This window comes from Lissotriton vulgaris, chromosome 1_1 (genome assembly GCF_964263255.1).
Source record: "Lissotriton vulgaris chromosome 1_1, aLisVul1.2, whole genome shotgun sequence".
Lineage (NCBI taxonomy): Eukaryota > Metazoa > Chordata > Amphibia > Caudata > Salamandridae > Lissotriton > Lissotriton vulgaris.
This window is the reverse complement of record NC_141685.1, coordinates 1,587,177,095-1,587,202,610: the sequence shown is the minus strand read 5'-3', so window position 1 is coordinate 1,587,202,610 and position 25,516 is coordinate 1,587,177,095. Positions and strand designations below refer to the sequence as shown.

General features: G+C 48.1%; 1 protein-coding gene across 2 annotated transcripts in view; it reads left to right on the top strand.

Moving 5' to 3' along the window:
• The window catches only part of CDK17 (cyclin dependent kinase 17), a 574,256-nt gene that overhangs the window by 519,725 nt on the left and 29,015 nt on the right, over positions 1 to 25,516 (top strand). For both annotated transcript variants that reach the window (XM_086918156.1, XM_086918151.1), the window contains exons 14-15: positions 12,489 to 12,594; positions 24,335 to 24,377. In XM_086918156.1, coding sequence (XP_086774282.1) covers positions 12,489 to 12,594; positions 24,335 to 24,377 — 149 coding nt within the window. The remainder of the gene's footprint in view (positions 1 to 12,488; positions 12,595 to 24,334; positions 24,378 to 25,516) is intronic.

Genomic DNA, 25,516 nt, shown 5'->3' with positions numbered 1-25,516 from the left:
AGCCAATATATAACACACAGGGAGTCAGAGAGTGGGCCCAGCCCAGCCTCCTGCAGCCCCTGACGGCCACAGACGGCCCGCCCTTGTCCCGGGCTTCTCCCGCGCAGCGGGATTGTCCGATTGTTTCTATAGGGCCTGGAGTTAGTGGGGCGGGGCAGGCAGGGAGAGCGGCCCAGGTGATGGTGATTCGGGCTGGCGGGGACTCCTGGGATATGTAGTCCTGGTCCCGCTGCTCGCAGCCCTGCTGCCAACTCGCGCACCCACAACTGAGACACTCGGTCCAAGGGCCAACACTTTTTCAGACCACGTCCCGCTCAAGCACACCCCAAGAAGCGGGACCCGCGGAGCGGGTACCGCGAGGCGCTGGTAGAAAAACAGGAATCACAGGCAGGGTCCCGGAAGGTAAAGCAGAGTCAGCAGAGCGTCCCAAATGATCTCCACAAGCTGGGGTTTTTAAAGTTCGTTGGTGGGGCGGGGCAGGCAGGGAGAGCGGCCCAGGTGATGGTAATTCGGGCTGGCGGGGACTCCTGGGATATGTAGTCCCGGTCCCGCTGCTCGCAGCCCTGCCGCCAACTCACGCACCCACAACTGAGACACTCGGTCCAAGGGCCAACACTTCCTCAGACCACGTCCCGCTCAAGCACACCCCACGAAGCGGGACCCGCGGAGTAGGTACCGCGAGGCGCTGGTAGAAAAACAGGAATCACAGGCAGGGTCCCGGCAGGTAAAGCAGAGTCAGCAGAGCGTCCCAAATGATCTCCACAAGCTGGGGTTTTTAAAGTTTGTTGGTGGGGCGGGGCAGGCAGGGAGAGCGGCCCAGGTGATGGTGATTCGGACTGGCGGGGACTCCTGGGATATGTAGTCCCGGTCCCGCTGCTCGCAGCCCTGCCGCCAACTCGCGCACCCACAACTGAGACACCCGGTTCAAGGGCCAACACTTCCTCAGACCACGTTCCGCTCAAGCACACCCCACGAAGCGGGACCCGCGGAGCGGGTACCGCGAGGCGCTGGTAGAAAAACAGGAATCACAGGCAGGGTCCCGGCAGGTAAAGCAGAGTCAGCAGAGCATCCACATTATCATCACGAAGGAGTAACATACACCTTACGGGCGTGCCGGAGTCGACATCAACTGGAAATATGGAAACATTCACTGAAACCTTATTGGTCTCATTGCTGGGCCGTGACACTTTTTCTGCAATGTTTGTTATAGAGCGGGCGCATTGCTCGTTGGGTCCGAGGCCACCTCTGGGGGCTCCTCCGTGCCTGATCATTGCTAAATTTTTGAATTACAGGGACAGGGATGCAGCACTGAGGAAAGCCAGGGAACTAGGGACATTACAATTTGAGGGTTCCACTTTTCACTGTTCCCTGATTGTACTGCTAAGTTTCAGGAGGCTCCTAGACAGTTTGCACCACTGAAGCGGGTGCCACGGGCCCGAGACCTAGACTATGCTATGCTTTATCCGGCACGTCTGCAAGTTACTGTGAATGGTGTATGCAAGATCTATCAGGACCCTAAGTCTCTGCGGAAAGCGCTCAAGGACTATACCAATGAACAGCAATTTGGGGCTGCTCCGAATAGTTTGCAGGGGGCAGAGGGAGGGACTCTAGATGAAAACGACTAAATGTACGCCACAGGCCTGGCTTTCAGTAACACCACATGTAAATGCAAGAGCTGTGCGATTAGGATTAGGGTTTTTTTATATGTGAATGTTGCAGCTCTAACTGTAGAGTATAACTCAATTTAGGTGTTCTAGTGCACTGTCCTTTGTTATTGCTCAAAAGCCAGACTCTCTCTATTAGTCTACATTATTCTGTCAAAAGGTATGGTTAGGTGCACGATGTCTGAGTACCCCCTTAGGGCGAACACTAGCTGGGCCGAAGGAGGGTATATTCTGGCAACGAGATCATTGTAGAACTTCGGCCTAGAAGCAGAGGGTAGCGCTTCAGACCTTGAAGTACAGCTTAACACCTTGTGATCTGAGAGAGCTTCGCAAAGCATTAGTTGGATGTTGATGATGCTCAGTGGCCTTAAGGCCAAAATACAGACGTAGAGCCGTGCAAGGAGGCCCTTTAGCTTCTTATTCCCATGTGACCTGGGAGGGTGTGCTTAATTAGGGTGCTACAACAAACTGCCATAATAGTTTCCACAATGCGGTTTTGTACTCTTGGCCGCGACCGGGAGTACGCTAGTGGAGAGGCAACATCTGCCCCTGTGTGTGTTCCACCAGATGGCGTTATGCCATTTTTGTTTGAGTTGTGTGGGAGGGGGACAACCGATTGCGTCAAGTGGGGGTTGGCACAACATGGGTAGGGGTGGAGGGGGCTTGTTGGGTATTTTTCGTTAAGTCACAGTGGAAGAAAGGTATATGAGGTGCGCTTCAATTACTTTAACCAGTTTGCTAGGGAGGAACGTGTAAATTCTATTTTGCTCCAAATCGCTTCTTATTTTTCCCTGGGGTGACACAGCAGCTAGGTCAGATTAGTAGATTCTTAACATGGAATGTGTGAGAAGTTGGCCCGATATGCAGCTTTCGCTATTCTAGCGACCGCTATGTATCGTTCCAAACGACCCTTATGATGATTGGTTGTAAGTCAACCTAAAGACCAGCTATCCTAGTAGCGTGGATACGAGCAGTCTAAGGCTAAAGACTCGAGAGGGCGTGTTAAGCCAGCTGTTTACCACACATGTACCCCTTGAACACCAAGTGAAAGGACACCACACAAGTGTTATGAAAATAAACAGGATATTTATTAAGAATCACAACAGCCCTGTGCTCTTTATGAGGACAGGGTACTAAGCACAAACCAAATCTCTTAGGAAAATACTTCAAGTGCACAATTAAAACAAGTGTCCGGGGACACGGTAAGTTTAAGGTCTCGGGCGGACCCGATAAGGCAAGTCGGAAGCGAGGGACTCAGGACCCTAGAGTAAAGAGGCTATGCAGGCACCGAAATGCCGAGTTACCTAGCCACGAGGGCTGCGGCTGCACAAGTCTTACAGGCGTCGGGGTCTTCGCTGACGAGCCAGGAGCCGGAAGAAAAAGAGTTGCTGGCCGGCGACCAGTGATGAATAGTTCGTAGAGATCCAAGCCTGGATCAGAGATCGTTGATACCTGAAAGCAGAGGGGACCAAGTTCGTACTACTAGCCAGTAGTCAGAGGGTACCAGGAGGGCACCGGTTGGCCGTCACCTCGACCAGGCGAGTGGGCGACGCTAGGCTCTGCAGTCTCACGGACCAGGAGGCGTTGTCGGCGACCACGGTGGAGGTGCGAGCTGTCCCACGAAGGATGATGCTGTCGGCGTCGCTGGGCCCAGGATGGGGCAACAAGCCTTGGCAGATCTCAGGGCCACGTGGTGGGCCTAAGATGGCGTCTTGAGTGGACCAGGAGGGCCCGGGGTGCTTCTCGCAAAGATTGAAGCAAGGGCCAGTCTGGAGCAACCAGACCAGCAGTGTTGATTGTCGGATGTCGTCACAGAAGGGCACAAGCCAGCGGCTAGTGACCAGACAACGTGCTGAGCAGCGAGCAGAAGGGCCCCACGCAGATCGTGGAGATGCTGGGAGACTGCACTTCGGTGCTGGAGCGGCTCAGGGTCGGGGCTTCTCGGACCCCAGAGCACTCACCAGAGAATTGCTTCGATGGTCGTGCTGGTTAAGAGCGTGCAGGTTCTGATGATGGCCGGTCCCTCGAGGTCTCGTCGCACCCACAGATCACAGCTGAGCTGATGACGTGGGTAGAGGTCAGAGGTGCCAGGGAAGCCGGTTCTCGTCGAGCTGGGCCGTCGGATCCTTGAGGAAGGACTTGCAGCAAACCGCAGAGTTCTTAGATGGTGCCCGCTGATGCAGGGTGACTACTCCTTAGACACAAGGGAGAAATCTTGAGAAGAGTCTTGAGTGTCCTTTCGTAGAAAGTAGTTCTTGATTCAAAGATGATCTAATTTGGAAGGGTCCCCGCTCCGGCCTTTATTCTAAAGAAAGGGGTGGGTACATGACTAGGTCCTGCCCTAAGGGTGGGACCAGGAAGGGGGGTAGTTACACCCCTCTCCCCTGCCGGACTTTCCCCAGGCCAGGGCTGGCGCCCCTGGAACTTGTTCTGACCGGCAGATGCGTAGTGAGCACCGGGGTGCCACTCCGCAGTCACCTTCTCGCAAAAGCCCTACCTACCCAGAATACACAAACCCTGTCTGGGACGGTGCGAACACCGCCCTCGACAGGAAACCCTTTGTCCAAGTGCTCCTCGCTGGAAGGACTCCCAGCAGCAGGAGGTCAGACTCGTGTCTGTGGTGGCAGCATCCATTTTGTGGAGCTGAGGCTTTAGTTAACTTTAACCGGGGTTCACAGTTACGTACATGTCGTGTCCCTCTAGAAGGGCGGAATGCTAACCTCGTCGCCAGAGTTGGTGAGAGGGCAGCATCCCGATTCGTATGACACCTTACTCGACATGTTTTGATAACGCGACACCGAAGTTACCGATGTGGTACGCGTTACCATGGAACAGCCATTGGGTCTTGGTTCCGCAAGCTGCAACCGGGCTCGGCTCGGGCCAGAGCCTAGTTCACACGAGCCCATGCACTCTGCCTTCAGGATTGTCAAGGCCTGCCATAGGAGTGACTGATAGGAACTCGGGTGTCCATTGTATGGTTAGATATAGGGCTACTATATCTAAAGCAAAGTGTGATTACACGACTTCGCCCCAGCTGTCATGCAGCCAGTTGTGTCAAATTTAGGAGGCCAGCCAGGGGTGGCATAATACATGCTGCAGCCCCTGGCGGCCCTGGGTACACCTATGCCCTGAGTTACAGTGTCTGATAAGGTGGCCCAGTACCAATTGGTAAATGCACCTAGGGTACATGTCGTAATTTAGAAAGAGAACAGCCAGGCTGTGGGTCTGATTAGCAGGCCCACAGCCAGAGAAAGTCGTAAACCAGTGAAACAAAAGCAAAAAATCTGGGTGATCATAGGATTGCAGACCCTACTCTCCTACAGAATGTCCTAGGCTTAAACAATCACCGCAAGGTACGAAAGGTCATTGCCAATCTTAAACGACACTCAGTTGATATAACCCTGCTGCAAGAAAGTCATCTGCCCACGATAGCCCAATGTTGTCGCAGAAAGTGTTTCAAGGTCTGTTTCACGCATCAGGTTTACTTCCCATGCTAGAGGGGTGCTCACGTGGGTAAACCCTAGATCAGGATTTAAACTTGATCCGGTTACGACGAATGTTGAGGAGAGATACACTATTTCCAAGTGTAGGGGGAAGAGACTAGATTTACTGGTTATCAATATAAATGGTCCCAATTACAATAATCCACTGTTCCACCGTTCCCTATTTACAGTCCCAGGTGTTGACACAGCTATTTAGTTGTTAGTTGGGGGCGATTTCAACTGTTTCCTAGACCCAGCTTTGGACCAGTCGGGGGGACCTGAGGGCCGACTTTCTGCCACTGCCAAACTCATTAGGGACACAACAGTAAGACTCAATGTGGTGGATGTGTGTAGGACAAGGTTCCCAGGGGTGGGTGGTTACACATACTATTCAGCTTCACATGCTTTACACACGCAAACTGATTATTGGTTACTGTCTCGGGCAATGTATGCTGATGTTAGAGATTGTAAGGTACCCTGTTCGATCATGCTCCTATACTCTTAGATCTGTGGAGCCCACAGAAACAACCTGCTCCGTTTACTTAGAAGTTTCCCCCCATACTGGTTGGTAGTTTCCGCTTTCGAAGCTGAGATGGCTGAGGCCATTGAAGAATTTTTCGCACATAATATAGAATCGATTGCACATTTTTCTACATTCTGGGAAGCATTCAAGGTATATATTAGAGGTATTACCATATCCAAACATTCTGGGGTGCTTCGAGCCATTAGGAGTAGACTTGAATATTTAGAAAAACGCTTGATTGAACTAGAGACAACATTGTGTTGGGATGGGGCCATAGCAGGGAATGAAGAACTGCAGAAAACACTTGCTGACTATCAGGAAGCAGCTGACAGCGAGGTCCAGAACATTGGGAAATATGCTACAGCTACAAGTGTCTGGGAGGGAGAACAGCCAGGAACCACGCTTGCATATTTGTTGAGGAGGAAGAGGGAGGCATCTATGATTGCCGCTATAGTCAGAGGAGGGTGAGCTACTAATGGAGCCTGTAGACATTGCCAAACGGTTTAGGCAGTACTATGAAAACCTATATCGCTACTGCTCTCAGGCAAACAATAGCGATATTCATAATTATTGAGAACATATTAAGTTACCCTGGCTTACAAATGATCAACAGAAATACCTGATACGATCGCTAGAAGCCTAGGAAATACATTGCGCCATATGCGTTCCGGCAGCGCTCCGGGGCAAGATGGCTTAACAGTAACCTTCTATAAAGAGTTCAAGGACCTCCTGACCCCACACTTAGTCACACTCTTTGAAGAACTTTACAAAACAGGGCGATTTTCCCCTACAATGTGCGAAGCCATGATAGTCACCATACCCAAGCCTGGTAAACCCCTTGAGGAATGTTCCTCTTACCGTTCTTTGTCCCTGCTCAACGTCAATATCAAAATTTTAATCGAAAATACTGGCTAATCATTTAGCTCCTTTGGTTCCACATTTGGCTAGTACAGGGCAGGCAGAGTTTGTCCCGGGCTGCAACCTAACGTACAACTTGCGTATTTTTTGGGGGGCACTCCAACATGTTAACCCTGAAGTTAGGGCCATGACGGTATTTTTAGACGCTGAAAAAGCATTCGAATGGTCACTTATGCAAACTGTATTGGAAAGGATGGGGGTGGGCGGGGTCTTTTTAAAGTTGATCGCCGTTCTCTATGATCCGCCCACTGATAGAATCCACACGGGGATATGATTACTGCTCCAGTTAATGAAGATGGTGATACCTCCGAGGTTTCTATTCTTATTTTTAAACATTCTGATGGTTCTCCCAGCTCACTTTTTTAAAACTATCACTACTATTCTAACTAAACTGGCTTGGGCGGGCAAACAACCAAGGGTGCAGTGGAAGGTCTTTACTCTTCCTTACTATTTGGGAGGGCTGGGAGTCCCGGATTTCGACTTGTATAACCGGGTTGCACAGAGCACACATGCGCTCCACTGGATACACCAGACACAAGACCCACCAAATTTACACATTGAGAGGGTGGCAGTCACTCCTTCTGACCTACCTACTAGTTTGTTTCATCCCCCAGATCGCCGAACGGGAATTTTTGATTCCATAAGTTCTATGATCCACGTATGGCGGGCCTTGGTTAAAATACAGGACTGTAACCTTCTGTTCTCCCCACTTACTCCATTGGAATGGTGCTCCTGGCTCCAGGTGAGTGGAGACCGAGCAGTGACAAGGGCATTGCAGGCTTTGAATATCGAAGTGGTATGCAACCTCTTTTTGGATGGGAGAGCGTGGAATGAGGCAATACCGGAGGGTGCTTCTCCCACTCCATTAGTACAGTTTCAGTATCACCGGGTGAGACACGCCCTGTGCAGGATTATTGGCGAAGACATCGAAGGGACCCCCTGAGGTTACCCCGCTTACACTTATACTTCAGGCAGAAACACCTGTCAAGTTAGTGTCTAGATTCTATGGAATAGCACAGGTTTATCGTAAACACTTCTACACAAAGTCTAGACTGGAGTGGCAAAAGGACCTGGGTATAAATATTGACGACAACACTTGGAAGTACTGCTGCGAGGCAACACCTCATGTGTCCCTAAATGGTCAGCACCGCCTAATTCATTTGAAAAACTTGCAGAGAGTCTACTACACCCCAGAGCGGCTATTTAAATATGAGCTGCGCGAGTCAGCTGATGTGAAAGATGCAGGGCGTGTCCGGCGGACTTTGGCTTGTGGCTTGGACTTGTCCGTTAATTGCTAAGTTCTGGGAAAAGGTGTTTCAGACGGTTTGCGAAATTATAGAGGCGCCGCTGCACCCTGACCCGATTATAGCTCTGCTGGGGTACTCTAAGAGAATTAAGAAGGGACTTAGGCGATTAGTTGAAATGGGTATGCTTATTGCTAAGCGTAGATTAGCCATGTTCTGGGCGCAAGGTCCTACTCCTACAATGTAAGAGTGGTCGCGTGACATGCTGTATTGTAACACGCACTCGGAACTGTATAGTGAACTGCTTCCCCCTCTTAGCCAACTTAAGAACTTCTGGGGTCTGTACCAAACGTACCTAGCTGGGCAGGCTCTTCTGAATGCAAGTCCGCTTCCTGCTGATGTGGAGGACTCAGGGTAATGTTAGGTAATCTAATTAAAGGTTGCGCGGATATCAGTGTTGGTTCTCACTGACTAGCCTGGCAAATTAATTGTCTTAGAGGAGATCAGAATTGTGTCTGAAGCTCGCATTGTATAATCTGCTGTGACCACTGTTTGTTATAAAAAGCAAAAAAAAAGATTTTGCCATATTTACTTCAAGTGAACAGTTGCACGTGGATGCTTAGAGACATACACATTGAAAGGGTTGGTATTTATTGTTTACTTGTAATGCATGACATGTTTTTTCTTACTGTGCAACCTAATAAATATTTTTTTTTAAATTGTTGGCAATTAGGGGTCAAGTCCAACTCATAAAACTTAATAAAGCAGAATATTCCCTGGCAAAAAATAAGCAGAAGTACAAGACAGGATGTATCAAAGGGGGGCTACTTCCATCAGCAGAGTAAAGGGGCAGGCAGGCACACTTTTATGTGAGTGTGGGGGGCCAATTTAGGCAGGGATTTGCATCAATATTACTAGACGTTATATTAGAAAAGGGTATTGGACCAAACTGACATGGCAGACTAAGTAGCCAAAGCAGACCTATACAGGCCTCATCTGCAGATAGGGAAACTCTAGATTTCCCCAATATGCAAAACAAAGTTATTAAAGCTTTCATCCACATAAAGGTCATGTGCCGGGTGGGACCTCCCAGCTTTGTGCAAAACCCTTTGGTCTGGCCAGCTCAGTATCTTGACAGAACTTTACAGTTATGAGCGTGGAATCATCACTCACCCATGGTGGACTTCATTTATACTCACACTCAAGTGAGACCCATAGAACTGTGGCTCATATTGTCCTATTAATCTTCTAAACATCAATGTGAAGATCCTGATGAATGCAAATACCGGCCACTAGCTTGAGTGACTTAATGATCAAATGAGTGCATCCCAGTCAGTCAGGCTTTATACAAAAGGGACAGATGAAAGAAAATATCAAGAAGGGAGCACACCTAATTGACCTGTGCAACAAGCAGGTTAGAAGTGAGATACTACTAACTCTAGATGCATTGAAGGCCTTTTTCAGGGTGGACTAGAACTTTCCCAAAGTGACCTTGAGAGGCTCTGAGCCATGTTTCATTGACCTGGCACTGGTGAGATATTTGTCACCTGATGCCCCACATCTGTATAAGTGGGAGATACTCCCTAAGGGCTTAGAACAAAGGGAATTCCACAGGAATGCTGTTGACCCTCCCCAGCTTCTCCTCCACCTCTTCCTAAGGTTTGTTCTATACTTGGAGGCCTTGGCACAAAACATCCTCTCAAAGAGAGGGATCACAGTAGTAAAGTTAGGAATTGATGTGTTTATACTCTCCCTCTTTGTGGATAACATTATGATCTCACTGTTGGGCCCAGTTATCTCCCTGCAACCCACACTAAACAAGCTTCACTGTTTTTGTGTGGTTTAGGGATTCAAATTGAACAAGCACTTGGTCTCAACATATTGGCTTGGCTCCTGTCAACCCTTCCTTTTTAGATCGACTTATTCTCTATTGCATACATGGGAGTCCAGTTAGCATCCTTGTAACCAGACTTGTAGCAGGACAGATTTCACCCACTCATACAAGAACCAGACCTCATATGTTGGCCTTTCTTACTTTGGACAGTTAGCCACAATTAAGATAATGATATTTAAAATACCGAAATTTATAAAGAACAAACCGGTACCTCAATCAGAGGTGTCCCGGCACTCTAGCAGTAGGCAGTTAGCCGACAAAAAGCTCAGAGCAAAAACCCTAAACCACTTTTCTGCCCTAAAGAGCCAGGTCTTAACTTATTTCTTAAAGAGAGGCTCTGAATCCAAATGAAAGAGGTTGCTTGGCAGGTAGTTCCACAATTTGGCTGCCCCGACCGTAAAGGACCTGCCTCTTAGGCGAGCCTTCGTAAAGCACAGGGTACAGAGCAGCTTTTGTGAATTGGACCTAAGTGAGCGAGTTTGCTTATAGCAGCGTAACCTTTGTTTTAGGTAGCTGGGGCAGGTACCATGCATAGCTCGAATGCTATAGTCAGAGCCGTGAATTCAATTATTTTTGCCACCGGTAGCCAATTGAGCTCTTTTTTATGCGGAGAGACATGATAACTGAATGGAACACGTCTAATCAGTCTCGCAGCCGCATTTTGGACCATGTACAGTCGTCTAATTAGGTACTTTGGCAAACCCATATAGAGGCCATTTTCATAGTCAAGCCTAGATGTCGCTGTGGCGTGGACTATGATTTTGCTGTATCTTCTGGTAGCAGGTGCAGAAATGTCCTCAACTTTCTCAATTTGCTGAAACAGGTGGCTGTCACCTGCCGTATTTAAGCCGATAATGAGAGATCTACCTCCTACTTCACGCCTGGATTTTTTATAGTAGCTGCTGGGACAGGGGGTGGTCCCATTTCCGACAGCCACCAGATATCTGGGGCTGGAGGCGGCTCCTTCCCGAAAAACATCACCTCCGTTTTTCCAGCGTTGAGTTTGAGTTTATTATTGTTCATCCACAACGCAATGTCTTTCAAACAGCCCTTGAAGATCTTGAAGATATCGTCAGTCTGCCCTTTTAAAGAAAAAAAACAGCTGGGAGTTGTTGGCATATGAAACCGCCTTCACACCCCCCTAGTTAGCTAGCAACGAGAACAGCGGAGCCAGATAAAGATTGAATAGAAGTGGACTCAATGCTGAACCCTGAGGGACTCCGCACCAAAGATGTTTAGGTTCAGACTGATAGGGTTGCAAAACTCTCTTCTGTGAACGATTATTGAGGAAAGACTTCAGCCAGGCCAGGGCCATGCCCCGAATGCCCATCTCCTGCAGTCTTTGAGCCAAAAGTGTTAGAAAAGTGTTTTTATTTAATGTTATTCCCCTGACAATTAAGCACAAACATTTGGGTAAAATTCAAAATACCTGTTACAACTTCATTGAGGGGGTCTAGGAGATCTTGAATGTCTGCAAGGAGGGACTTAATTACAAAGCACCCGACCTCTGCTACCTGCTGGAATGGTTCAAGGGTAAGATTGAGAGCCATCATTGCTTTTTGGACGAGACCTTGGTGGATATGCTACGGTGGGAGGTGACTCGGTTGTATATTGCTTCAAAAGTGTGAACCAGACATGAGGGTACCACCAATGTAAATGTAAGGCAAACTAGGGCACTCATTCGCTGACAGGCAGTGGGAGGCAATTCAGTGCAATACGTACAGGAAAATCTCCACACTGATGACTTGGAGACAGCAACTCAGATGGCAGTCAATGCCGAAAGATCCCAAAAGAACAGACCGGAGCTGGTTAGTTGGTGGACTCTTGAGCATGCTGATTCATATACAGTGAGTCTGCCCTCACCTGCGGTAAGTACTTGGAGGGGATAGCCCAGGACTTTGAAGCTGTTGTTAAAACTAATATTCGAAGGACTGCCCAGAGTATTAATTCCATGTGGATGCCAGAAGTAATATGGGAACATAGGAAGCTCAGTACTTCCTTGACATCTCTATTATGAGACCAAACAGGCTGTGTTGACTATGCCTTGATTCCAACATGCAAGACTTGTATGGTAGGGTGTGGTGCATCTGTGTTAAGTTAAAGCGTTCATAGTCATTTTGGGGAGCTTAGACGGCCTTCTCGTCCATATGTTGCACAGTCATGGATCATCTCTCATTAGACTTTTTGAGAACTTAGATGCCCAAGGACCCTGAGAGCTCTACAAATCGTAGAGGTGGAGCCTCCCACATAATGAAGCAACAGAGGGGCAACATACCGCCTCTGAGTTGCTTCAGCTCCAACATACAGTAGGTAGGGCTGTATAGCGTGTTTGTTGTTACTCCGCAAAAAAAATATATATATTGAAACAAAATACCCAGGTTTTTGGAGATGATTCAGCATACTGTTAAAGTAATCCACCACACTGACACTAATGCTGAAACAAGAAAGAGATTTCACAGACTGCGGACTTATACAATGAAATGTCACTTTTAACTTGCAAAGTGAAACTGTTACATTTTTAAGATAAGAGTGTAGTTCTAGTGATGATAATATTAAATGATTAATAAGGAATCAATGATATATCCAAATAAGATTAGTCACAAAGTGATAAGATGAACAACAATTATAGTAATATTTTTTTAGTCAGGAGTAGTTTATGTAATCAGTTTTTCACTTTTCCACGCGTTCGTTGAATATGCTGTGTTTTTGTGCAGTTTTTCCAACTTCAGATTTTTTAAATTTATGTTTGTTTATTTCTTTCAGGAACTCCATCTGAAGAAACCTGGACGGGAATTACTTCAAATGATGAATTTAAAAACTACAATTTTCCGAAATATAAACCACAGCCACTTGTCAATCATGCACCAAGGTAATGTTAATAACTATACAAATATGTATTGGCTATTGTAGTTTCATTGTTTGTGTGTGCCTTTATGCATGTCTTCGTGTTCCACTTTAAGTGTTTATTAGTAGCAAATATATATTGTAAAGGTGAGAGGATTTCCTTCAGTACAATACATTTTTCAGTAGCTGTAGTATAATTTTATATTACTCTGGTTTATACCAATCAGATTTTATAATTAATCACAAACAATACAAATATGTAAACTCCTTCCAATCAAAATACATGCTTTGCACAAATATATAGTAATTCCACTACCTATAAGACATTAGTCCATTCACTCGGTGAGGAGGCTTCAATGTCACACCCAGCCTCTTGTAGATATCATCTAACAGATCACTCCGTCAGAATTTGAAAAGTGAATCTGTAGCATTGGGAAAAAACACGTTAAAGATTTACCATTCCCTTGAAAACCTTCCTCACAGCCCACCAACATTTTACACTTTTTGTGAATTGTATAGACAGACCTATTACTCTTGGGTGTAATGGGTTTCCTTAGTAAGGCTGCTGTCGAAATGTGTGTGTGTGTATTTGTATGTGTGTGTGTGTATTTGTATGTGTGTGTGTGTATATATATAGTGTGTGTATATGTATTTGTGTCTGTGTATATATGTATGTGTGTCTGTGTATATATGTATGTGTCTGTGTATATATATATATATATATATATATGTGTGTGTGTCTATACATATATATGTATGTGTGCGTGTGTGTATATATATTTATATATCTGAAAGAAACAGGTTAGTATTAGATTCCTTACCTTAGAATATCCCCAGGCGTCAGACTGGATCTGGAAAATTTTACGTAGCAGTACCCCTGCTCGTCGGTAGGCGTCGTCTGCGGCTCCGCGTCCATCGTCTGCTTCGTTGGCGCCGGGATGACGTCGTCCGAGTACTTAGATGCCGCCCTCGCGCGCTGACGTCAGTTCTTCTTTTTTCCGCGCCAGCAAGCGCAGGTCCGGAGAAAGTGGAACCCTTAAGTCAATTTTTGACTAAACCTTCTGGATCTTTTTGATCTGTTTTTCGAGTCGACCGACTCAGACGGTGCCGGTAGGGATGCCTGGGTTCAAACCCTGCGTCGACTGCAGCCGACTGATGTCGGTTACCGACCCCCATCGCCGGTGCCTTCATTGCCTGGGGCCCGACCACAACTACAAGTTGTGCCCCGACTGCCGGGCCTTGACGTTCAAGGCTAGGCAGGAGCGGTCCTGCAAGCGCCTCGAGCTCCGGCAGTCGGCCCGCGCCGTTCGAGGTCCCGGTTCTGAAGGAGGTCGAGGGACCGGTCGCAGGGCCATAGTCGTCATAGCTCCGGGAGTCGACATCATTCCTCGGGCTCCAAGTCCTCAGGTGAGAGGCACAAGAAGTCGAAGAGGCGACATCGCTCTTCTGACTCCCCCCGACGCTCGCGCGACCGGGGGTTCAGATGACACCACCCACGTGGCTCCGCCAGAGCCGCAGGCGTCGCGGCCTGCTCCATACCCGCCGGTCCCTCGGCAGAGCACGACGCCGGAGGAGATCGAGGCCTTCCTCATGGCCATGATGTCGCTCGCTCCTCCGTCGGGTTCCACGGCGCCTTCGGGCCCAGCGGCCCGACTGGGTCCCCAAGCGGGCCGGGTGCTTCGGCCCCGGCGCAGTCGGGTGCTTCGGCCCCGGCGCCGCAGGGCCCCGCCGGATCCGGCTCCGCATCCGGGTCATTGCCGGTCGACCTTATGACCTCGCCGGCGTCGGCCCCCAGGGTATCGCCCCCGGCGCCGTCCCAGGACGACACCGTCCCCGGTCCTTACCTCGATTCGGGTCCGGCGCCGGAGCTGCGACGTTCGGCGCCGTATTCAACGCCGCTAGGAGATTTTTACTTCTATGACCCGGCCCCATCCTTTGACCCGGAGTATCAGGAGATGGGTGGCGAGGAGGATTGGGAGGGGTCTGAGGACCCTCTGGCACATGAGTGCCAGCCTTACCAAGACTGGGCAGGTGAGCTTGGGGATGCCAGTGGTCTGGACACTTCGCTAGACACTGGTTTTGTCTCCCCCACTACCGTGGCTACGGAGGAGGGGGCTGCCTATAGTGTGGTGTTGACGCGGGCGGCCAAGGCCTTATCCCTCAAACACCCCGTCGCGTCTGTGAGGACTAACCTCCTCACTGAGGTCCTTAAACCGCAGGCAAGCTCCTCGGAGCCTCTGCTGCCGTTTAATGAGGCCTTATCTGACGTTCTTCTGGGCACCTGGTCCAGGCCCGCTACAGGTCCGCCTGTAGATAGGAACGTGGCCAGACGCCACCACCCGGCTCCGGGCAACCCTTGCTTCCTGTCCACCCACCCCACCCCCGAGAGCCTGGTCATCCAGGCCTCTAACTCCCAGACCGCATTCCCGACGGCTCCCCCTATCGGGAATCCGAAAGGTACGAACAGTATGGCAAGAAAATGTTCTCCTCACTGAGTTTGGGGTTGCGGTTTGTTAACACCGCGTGCCTCTTGGGCGTTATACCCACTCTCTGTGGGACATGGTCACAGCCGTGCTGCCACAATGTCCGGAGGAGGCCCGGACTAAACTGGCGCAAGCCCTAGCGGAGGGTCGAGATGCGGCACGGTATTCTATCCGGCGTGGACTGGATACAACGGACTCGCTAGGTAGAGCAATGGCAACGACGGTGGCGATTCGGCGCCACGCCTGGCTGAGGTCTGCCAGCTTTTCGGCTGATGTCCAAAACACCCTTATGGACATGCCGTTTGATGGCCGTCGCCTCTTTGGCGACATGGCAGACAGTGCACTTGAGCGCTTTAAGGACTCCAGGGCTATGGCCAAGTCTTTGGGCCTGTCGACCCCGCGCCAGCAACCTGCTGCCTTTCGCTCCTTTCGTGGCCAAGGAAGGGGTACCCCCACATGTCCTGCTAGCCACATGCCGCAGACTAACATTCAGCACGGTGGCGGACGTGGTAACCTCCGTGGCGGTGCCTGGGGACAACGGAGAGGCCAGTCCTCATCCACGCCCGCAGCATCCGCCTCAAAGTCTTCCTAGTCCTAGCTTTCAGGCCCACATGACGCCAGTTGGGGGCAGGATTCACCATCACCTCCTTCACTGGCGCAACATCTCTTCGGACAGGTGAGTGCTGCAAATCGTCCGAAGGGGCTACTCCCTCCCCTTCGAGGCGACCCCTCCAGCCATTCCACCGCAGTACCACTGCGTGTCGGGGTATCACTTGAATGTTCTGCGAGAGGAAGTTACCGCCCTCTTGGCCAAGGGGGCCATCAAGCGCGTTCCTGGGCCAGAAGTAGGGTGTGGTTGTTACTCCCACTATTTTCTGGTTCCCAAGAAGGGCAAAGGGGGCGTGCGCCCTATCTTTGAACTGCTGAACGTCAACGGCTTCCTCCGGAAGGAGAAGTTCAAGATGCTGACTTTGGCTCAGGTCTTAGCTGCCCTGGACCCGGGAGACATGATGGTAGCATTGGACTTGCAGGACGCTTATTTTCACATCCCCGTCATGCCGGCACACCGGCGTTACCTGCGGTTCACAGTAGGCCACGAGCACTTTCAGTTTACCGTGCTCCCCTTCGGCCTTACCAGCGTCCCACGGGTGTTCACGAAAGTGATGGCGGTGGTCGCAGCTCATCTGCACAGGTTAGGGGTTTCAGTCTTCCCCTACCTCAACGACTGGTTGTTGAAGGCGTTCTCACCGCAGACAGTCGTCAGCCACTTCCAGACTACGGCCGAGCTCCTGCACCTGCTGAGGTTCTCCATCAATGTGCTGAAGTCGCACCTGTGTCCCTCTCAGAAGCTCCTCTTCATCGGAGCGGTTCTAAACTCGGCGCAGTTTCTGGTGTATCCTCCCGAACAGCGGGTTCGGGATATTTAGGCTCTGAATCCGATCTTTCAGCTGTTATACCGACTCTCGGTCAGGTTGACGCTGCGGCTCCTATGGCTGATGGCCTCCTGCATCCTTCTGGTGCATCACGCCAGTTGGGGGATGCGGGCTCTGCAGTAGGACCTGAAGTTTCAGTGGGCCCAGCATCGGGGCAACTTGTCCGACCATGTCTTGATCTCGGAGGGCACTGAAAGACAGTTGCAGTGGTGGCTCACGGACCGCGATTGGGTCAGCGGCAGATCCCTCTCACTACCCCAACCGGAGCACGTAGTTGTGATGGACGCGTCCCTCCAGGGCTGTAGGGGGGGCCACATGGGGGAGGCGGAGATCAGAGGCCTCTGGACTCCGGCGGAGTCCCGGCTCCACATCAACCTTCTGGAGCTGCGGGCGATCCGGCTTGCACTGAAGGCATTCCTCCCCTCTGTCCGGGGGAGCGTAGCGCAGGTGTTCACGGACAACACCACCGCCATGTGGTACTGCAACAAACAGAGCGGGGTAGGGTCGTGGACCCTGTGCCACGAGGCTCTGTGCCTCTGGCAGTGGCTGGAACATCAGGGCGTGACCCTGGTGGTTCAACACCTGGCAGGTTCCCTGAACGCCAGGGCGGACAAACTCAGCCGTCGGTGCATGATGGATCACGAATGGCGTCTGAACTCGGACGTGGCGCAAGGCCTCTTTCAGCAGTGGGGAGAGCCTTGGTTAGATTTATTCGCCACAGAAGAGAACGCGCAATGTCATCAGTTCTGCGCGTTGGAATTTCCAAGGCGGCACTCGCTCTGAGACGTTTTTAGTCGCGAGTGGAGCTGCGGTCTGTTGTACGCCTTTCCACCTATACCACTTCTGCCCAGAGTGCTGAAGAAGATCAGACGCGACTGGTCCCAAGTTATCCTGGTGGCTCCGGACTGGGCACGAAGATACTGGTATCCCGAGCTACTCAGCATGTCTGTCGAACCCCGATTCGTCTGCCTCTTCAGGAGGACCTTCTGTCGCAGCAACAGGGGACGGTCCTCAACCCGAACCTGTCCAGTCTCCACTTACATGCGTGGAGATTGAGCAGCGGCAGTTGAGGCCATTTGACTTGCCTCCTGAAGTCTGTAATGTGATTCTGGCAGCCAGGCGTCCCTCCACAAAATCTGCATATGCCTGCAGGTGGAACAAAGGCTGTGGATCCTCTTTCTGCCCCTCTTTCAGAGGTTCTCCTCTTTCTTCTCTCTCTTGCCCATCAGGGCTCTGCTCTGGGCACTATCAAGGGCTACCTCTCTGCTATTTCAGCCTTCTTAAAGCTCCCTGATCAGCCCTCTTTGTTCAAGTCCCCAGTTGTAAATAGGTTTTTGAAGGGCATCACTCATATGTTTCCTCCTGTTCCTTTCGTGATGCCTAAGTGGGACTTGAACCTTGTTCTGACTTTCGAGCCACTTCATAACTGTCCTCTCCGTCTCCTTACTCTCAAGACTGCATTCCTGGTTGCCATCACCTCTGCCAGGAGGGTGAGTGAGCTCCAGGCTCTTTCCTCTAAACCTCCTTTACTTTCTGTCCATCCTGACAAAGTTGTGTTGCGGACGCGACCCTCTTTCCTGCCCAAGGTAGTCTCAGCCTTCCACATCGGGCAGTCCATTACCTTGCCCACCTTCTTTCCGCCTCCGCATCCCTTGAAAGAGAAAGAGAGGCTCCACCGTCTGGACCCAAAACGTGCGCTCTCATTCTATTTGGATCGTACACGCCAGTTCCGGGTGGATGACCAACTCTTTGTTGGTTACGTGGGCGCTAAGAAAGGTCGGGCGGTGCACAAGCGGACCATCTCTCGGTGGGTCGTGTTGTGCATCAAGGTATGCTACTCCTTGGCCTCCTGTTGGGCTGAGGGCCCATTCCACTCGGGCCACGGCGGCTACTACTGCCCTGAGTCGGGGTGTCCCCTTGCGGGACATCTGACAGGCAGCTACGTGGGCCTCACTGCACACGTTTGCAAGACACTACTGCCTGGACAGCCAAGTCCGGAACGATGGCTTTTTCGGCCGTTCCGTTCTCCAGGACTTTCTGGTGTAATCATTGGTTCGCAGACCCACCAATGGGGTTGGTATTGCTGGGTTATCTATTCTAAGGTAAGGAATCTAATACTAACCTGTTTCTTTCAGATGTACAAATTACTTACCTTCGGTAACGATATATCTGTAAGAAACAGTAGTTAATATTAGATTCCTTACCGCCCCACCCATCCTCCCCGTTCTGCAAACCGATATCTAGGGTTAAGGTCATCCCCTTTCAGGGCCCTAGTTTCATGGCACCAGTGTTGTTTTTTATCATGGCTCTGCGTTTCTGGCGTGGAAAAGCTATGTATAAGAACTGACGTCAGCGCGTAAGGGCGGCGTCTAAGTACTCCGACGATGTCATCCTGGCGCCGACGAAGGACGCGGAGCCCCAGTCGACGCCTACCGACGCGCAGGGGTACTGCTACGAAAATTTTTCCGGACCCAGTCTGACGCCTGGGGATATTCTAAGGTACGGAATCTAACACTAACTACTGTTTCTTCCAGATATATCGTTACCAAAGGTAAGTAACTTGTGTGTGTGTATATATATATATATATATATATATATATATATATATATATATATATATCCCTGGACCCAAGGAAAGGTGATGCGCTGTTCCATTGGTGCCTGCCAGTCAAAATTGGACCTTTGTGCAATATACATATAAATTTGTTACTTAATCCAAATGTGTTCGTGCTCGAGGAATTTGACTTCTCCACAAATATTGCAATAGCCCCTTGCACATTGACCCAGACCTCCCTTTATCAGTCATTGTATCACTGAGCAGAAAAAAGCTGACAGTTCTGAGGACTCTCTTTGTAAATATATGGGATCATCTTATTACATAACTTGTATTCCAAGTATAGTTTAAGTAGCAACTCTCTATCTGTCAGACGGTTGTATGATTTTACACCGCATTCCGTTGCAACGCATGCCTTTACCACGCATGTGTTACAACGCGAATGCCATTCCCACACATAACCTTTACCACGAATATTCCTTTACCACGCATACTTTTACAACAATTTGTGTTGTAAATTTATGCATTGTAAGGGCATATTCTTGGTAAAGGTTATTCCACCCACCCCTAAACCCTTCTTACAAATACCCCTCCCCTTAACCATAAAATTGCACCCCTCTTCTTTTTTTTTTTTTTATTCTAAAATTCTCCTCACCTCTCCACGTCGTCTTGTCTATCGTCTATTCTCTATGATCTCCGGAGTTCACGTTGCCCGTCCTAAAGAGGACACTGAAGTGCAGTTTCCTCTAACAATGCCGATTGCCTCCTGATTGCCTCCACATCTCGACTTTATCAGGTGTTTTTTTGGGGGGGAGACCCCCCAAACCCCCTTATCGTTTCGCACCCATTTTTTTGGGGGGGGGGGTAGTCCCCCTAAGCCCCCTTTTTTAATTGTAACCTTTACCACACATGCCTTTACTACGTATCTCGTAGTAAAGGTATGCGAGGTACAGGCTATTCGTGTTAACCATGCATGTGTTGTAATGCATGCGTGGTTAAGGTTATTCATGGAAAGTGCCACGTTGTAGTGGCCGTTTCCCCTGTCAGACAATAATCTTACTTGAAAAAGGTGATATGCACATCCTCTGGATGACATTGTTGAGGCTTCTGACAGTTAATTTATTTAAGAGATTTATATAGTGCTCATGCACCCTACGCTGTGTCGGTTCTTTACATTAAAAGAAGGGAAAATAGAGACTATGGGCCAGATGTAGGTAATATCTATTTACTGATTCTTAAATACTGAATTTTACCGATTCGGTATTTGAGAATCGGTAAATATAATATAGGTAAAAAATAGGTAAATTTTACCGATTCGGTAATGTTAGTTATTACCAATTCGGTATTTACCGAGTCGGTAATAAGGAATACCTTCCCATTCATTCCTATGAATGGGAAGCCAGTCACTATTACCGATTCAGTAAATACCGAATCAGTAATAGGGGGAGCATATTCAAGGGTGGCAGGGTGTCACATTGACACCCTGTTGCACCCCTGAATCGTGCATGTATGCACATGTGGCGCACATATATGTCATAAGGGCATGTATGTCTGGCACATGGCACTTATAAAAAAGCGCAAAATTGCTTTTTTAAAGGTATTCGGTATTTACCACCAACTTGTAGTTGGTGGTAAATAACGAATCCTTAAACCAAAAATGCACTCACTTGAGTGCTCCCTACATAGGATTTAAGGATTCGGTAATTTTAAGGAATCAGTATTTTTACCGATTCCTTAAAATAATGAATTGGTAAATTACCGAATCCTTAGATCCAGCCTCCTACATCGTAATGGGCTAAATACCGGTCGGTAACAGGAAATTTACCGATTTTCGGACGTTACTGACCGGTATTAGCCCACCTACATATGGCCCTATATAGTGTAAATGAAGGCTGTTAAGTTAAACAACGTAAGAACAGAAGGAAAGATGAAATAATGATTTCAAAATCGAACCTAGACTCTTATTTACAGGAGCTGCTGGAGTAGGTCACACTGCGAGTATTAGTTCTGAAAAGGCAAACATATTCTTATCGGCACGATGCCTCTAAGTATGGCACTTAGTGGGGTTCGGCACTAGGTTCATAGTATATATGTTACAGACAAGAAGTTTCCTCCTTCTGGCCGTTCAAGTTAATCATTGCTGGTGAGAAAAACCTCACAGCAAAACCGAGAAAAACGGCTCAGCAAAACCGCCTCACGGATTTTTGTTATCATCAATTGCGTACTTCAGTGTTCTTTAATACAGTCGTTCAGTATGAGTTTATCCGTCAAATGAATAGTCTCCTGTGCTATTTGAATGTTGATTGCATAAAAACTATTATATATTTAGAATTGTTGAAATGTCGGTCTCAAGGCATTTCATACCACTGTCGGTATTTCATAAGGAGAGTTCACAATTTTATAATCAATGCTGCAAAATAAACAACTGAAAACACAGTGAAGCAAGATGCTATAATGCTTGACATATTTCCAAAACTCTGCATATGAGTTGTTTCAGAAATCCACTTACCTCAACTATATGTAGGTGTTTGCACACTGAGAAGCACCATTGCATACTTCGGCATGCTCTGTTTCAAGACTCCATTAACACCTCATCTCCTTAACGTGATTTCATGGTGCTTGCTAATGTCAAGGTGAGTGTGAAATCTCTGCTGCTTCTATCACAGTTACCTTAATTGAAAAAACAACTTTAATTATTGTCAGAAACTTCTGACCACACAGCCCCTCTGCCACAGGGTCCTAGTGATGGCAGCCCCGCCTATTTTGTGTTAGTGTGCCCATCACTACATTTCCCTGCCTGGAAACATAATTGGAGGCATGGTGGTGGTCCTGGGCAGGGAAATCAAAACAATACCTAGACTTAGCTGGGAAAAACTACCTTATGCATCAGCTTTAAATCAGTCTTCTTTGCTTCTTTGTGTCCCTGCTTTTGGATGAACAGTATGTCCTCTGTGCACATTACACTGAGTAGGAGAGAGGTTGACCAACAATTGGGTCAGAGTAGAGTAAATTCCATGATTTACCTAATGTTTACTGCTAAAGCTACATTGTGCTGCCTTTTTAGGTCCAGCTTGACGAATATACAAAGTGGCTCTGCTCAGACAGTTATTTCTCATCTCATGCTATTGGCTTTTTGGTGTATTACCTCTCCTCCTTTGGATTGTTGGCATTTCAGTGCATGAAGGACTATTTTAGATCTCAAAAGTTTAATGAATCATAGCACTTTGAAATCTTTCTCTCATGGTTGCATTGTATGAAGGAAACATTCTTTTATGTCTTGTTTTTCACTGCACCAAACAGTGTTTTAATCAGGACTCGAAATGCAAGCCAACCTACTATCTTTATATATGCATGTTCTAAAGAGTGGCGAAGCAGGTTAATCACTCATAACTCCTAGTGCCCACTAGTCACAGATGTTATGCTGTTGTCTTAGGAATTCCTGCTAACAGTAGTGTCCCTTCAAGTAGGGCACCAACATGCTTCATCTGTCTAATCACACCACAGCACTTGGCATCTCCAGACGTTTTCTCTATGCAGTGGAGTACAGCTGCCAATGTATTAGGTGTTGTGGGGACATGACATGCCTCTTCATGTTTCTCTTAACGGTCAGCATTCAGGAGCTCATGGGCTTATAAAATGTTTTGATTTTGCGGCTAGTGAACACAAGTCAGGGCGTACTCAGAATTCAGATTTTCCACAAAGCTCCATAACTCTCGTTTTGTTTACCTGATCACTCAATGTTTTCTCAGAAGGGGAGAGTTGAAATATAATGGCCTATATGGCAGATAGATTCTTATCCTAATTCAGAACTAAGCAAAAACTGAAGTTCAGACACCGCAAACATTCCAGCGACTAAACATTTGTTGTTTCCTATCTTCGATCTCCATACCAGTCTTGGGATTGATTTTTCATTTACTTTCTTAATCATCCAGAACATCAACTATGGATCCTGATGTAGGTTTCAGTGTACCTGTGACTACAGACTCGTGCGTACCCATCCAGAGCTGAAATTCACCAGATATCATGTGTCCACTACTCCACAATCGGCTGAATCTACAACTTTCTCTCAAGTCACTTATCATATGTTTAAAGCATTCCTCCGTAAGACTGCGCGAGTGCCACTGCGTCTTTGGGCCTAAGCATCCTCCCTAGCGTTACTGACCAACTACAACCCTACACCTTGTCTTAGCATCTACAGACCGTAAATTGTTTACACCAGGCTGCTCATTTCACCCTGAAGTGTGCAGACACAACAGTTGGAATTAACAGCAAACTCTCGAACTGCTGACACACGTTAAACTATTCCTGCCTAAAACTGTGTGAAGCTACTGCTCCAGCTGCACAGGTCCAGAGCACCCTCAAGTTACAGACCTGCTGGAGCGTTTTCCGTGTCAACTTTTTCCTCAATACTCTGCTTGTTACCGTTGGACTGGTTATCTTCAACATAAGATACTTCAGTTTTCCGTTGTGCTCTGCTTTGTTCTTTGCTACCTTTACTTAGTCCCGAGACTAGTCGTCCATGGAACCCAGCTGAGACACCAATGTAGGTACCTGAACTGGTCAACACAATGTCTTACAGTATAGTTTATGGAAAGACAAGCCTTGGGGCACACTGATTGGGACCATGCAGGGGCCTATAATGAGACTCTTCTCAAATTACTCCTCCCAACACATGCTCAAGCATAGTTTCAATATTCACGATCGGGAGCAACACTCAAAACCTCATACATGACATCAACTTTCTCCTTTCTCATAGGGCACCTTGGATACACACAAACATTACCGTTTTTCAACCTTATGTATGTTCTCGAGTTTGAAACATAGAAAAGAAGGGTGAGTTCCATGAGCCAGACAAGTGGCAAAGAGGTGATATACAACTGTCAAATAGCCAGTACAATTTGTCGTCACTGAAAACAAATCCTTCCAGGATTCCATCCTACCACATGTCAAAGATAAGGACCATGGTGCTAACTGATGACAAATCCCAAGCATACAGCTGGGGGAAAAAAACCCTGAAATAAAACAAAATACTGTTAATGTTAAGTCACAGTTCTTATGGAATTGGATAAAAAAGAATATCAATCAGATAATAATAGCCACCACCTTGGAAGACTAATTGCCCCAGGAAGCCATTTTACAAATGGTACTGCAAGGCAATGTTACCTCATTTCATCCAACATGCTAATGATCAAGACTATTGGTGTTGACAAAGAGAGCAAGATCGATAATGTTGAATATTCACCTGTATTCCCATAATGTTTAATTGTCGCTAAATATTCATCCTTTGTTTTATAGGTTGGACTCCGAAGGAATTGAATTGCTGACTAGGTTTCTTCAAGTGAGTCTTCCCTTCCTATTATTACTGCTAAATGTTCTTCATTGTGACTTCTAAAATCTCCCAAAATAAAACTGAGGGCAGTAATGCAGAATGGTTTTAATAGCCTCAGAAATATTTTCATCATTTGCTATGACTTAATATGTATTAATTTCATGTCATGCTGGGGAATCTGCATAACCTTGTGTATAAATGTCTGCCATAATACATTATCTAATGTTTGGTCACTGATGATCACAAAAAGGAATATGTTTGTATGATTTGCTTCTAATTCTGAATCATAAATCATAATTATTAAATGAAAATTTCTGTAATAAAGTTTGATGCCAGAAATCAGAGGAATGATTCAGAAAAGGGGGTGGTGATGAACAGAGTGTCTGAATTAGGCAGACCACTCTTACCCAGTCCAAGGATCAGGGCTTGATCCATCACCGTTTTTTAGCTCACTGCACCATCCCAGCTCAGAACTTGGCTATATGCAAATCAGTCTGACCCTGGCCCAGTGCATCATGGGAACAGGGCAGACCAAACTACCAAGCCAATTCTTATACTGGGAAGGAAACATGCTTCCGGGGACCGGTTTCTGGCATTTCAACCGTCTTCGGCCTGGCTTGCTTGAATCCTGATGGTGCAATGAGCAAGGGACTCACATCTGAGTATCCCCCCCCTTTTTGAATCGTTTTTGGCCACCACAAGTGTGGCAGGGTATACTCAGACATGAGTTCCTTGCTCACTGCACCACCAGGATTCAAGCAAGCCGGGCCGACGACGGCTGAAATGCCAGAAACTGGTCCCCGGAAGCTTGTCTCCTTTCCGGTTAAGAATTGGCTTGGTAGTTTGGTCTGCCCTGTTCCCATGAGGCACTGGGTCAGACTAATTTGCATGTAGCCAGGTTCTGAACTGGGGTGATGCAGTGAGCTAAATAACGGTGATGGATCAAGCCCTGATCTCTTGACTGGGTAAGAGTGGTCTGCTTAATTCAGACACTCTGTTCATCACCACCCCCTTTTTGAATCGTTTTTGGCCACCACAAGTGTGGCAGGGTATACTCAGACATGAGTCCCTTGCTCACTGCACCACCAGGATTCAAGCAAGCCGGGCCGACGACGGCTGAAATGCCAGAAACTGGTCCCCGGAAGCTT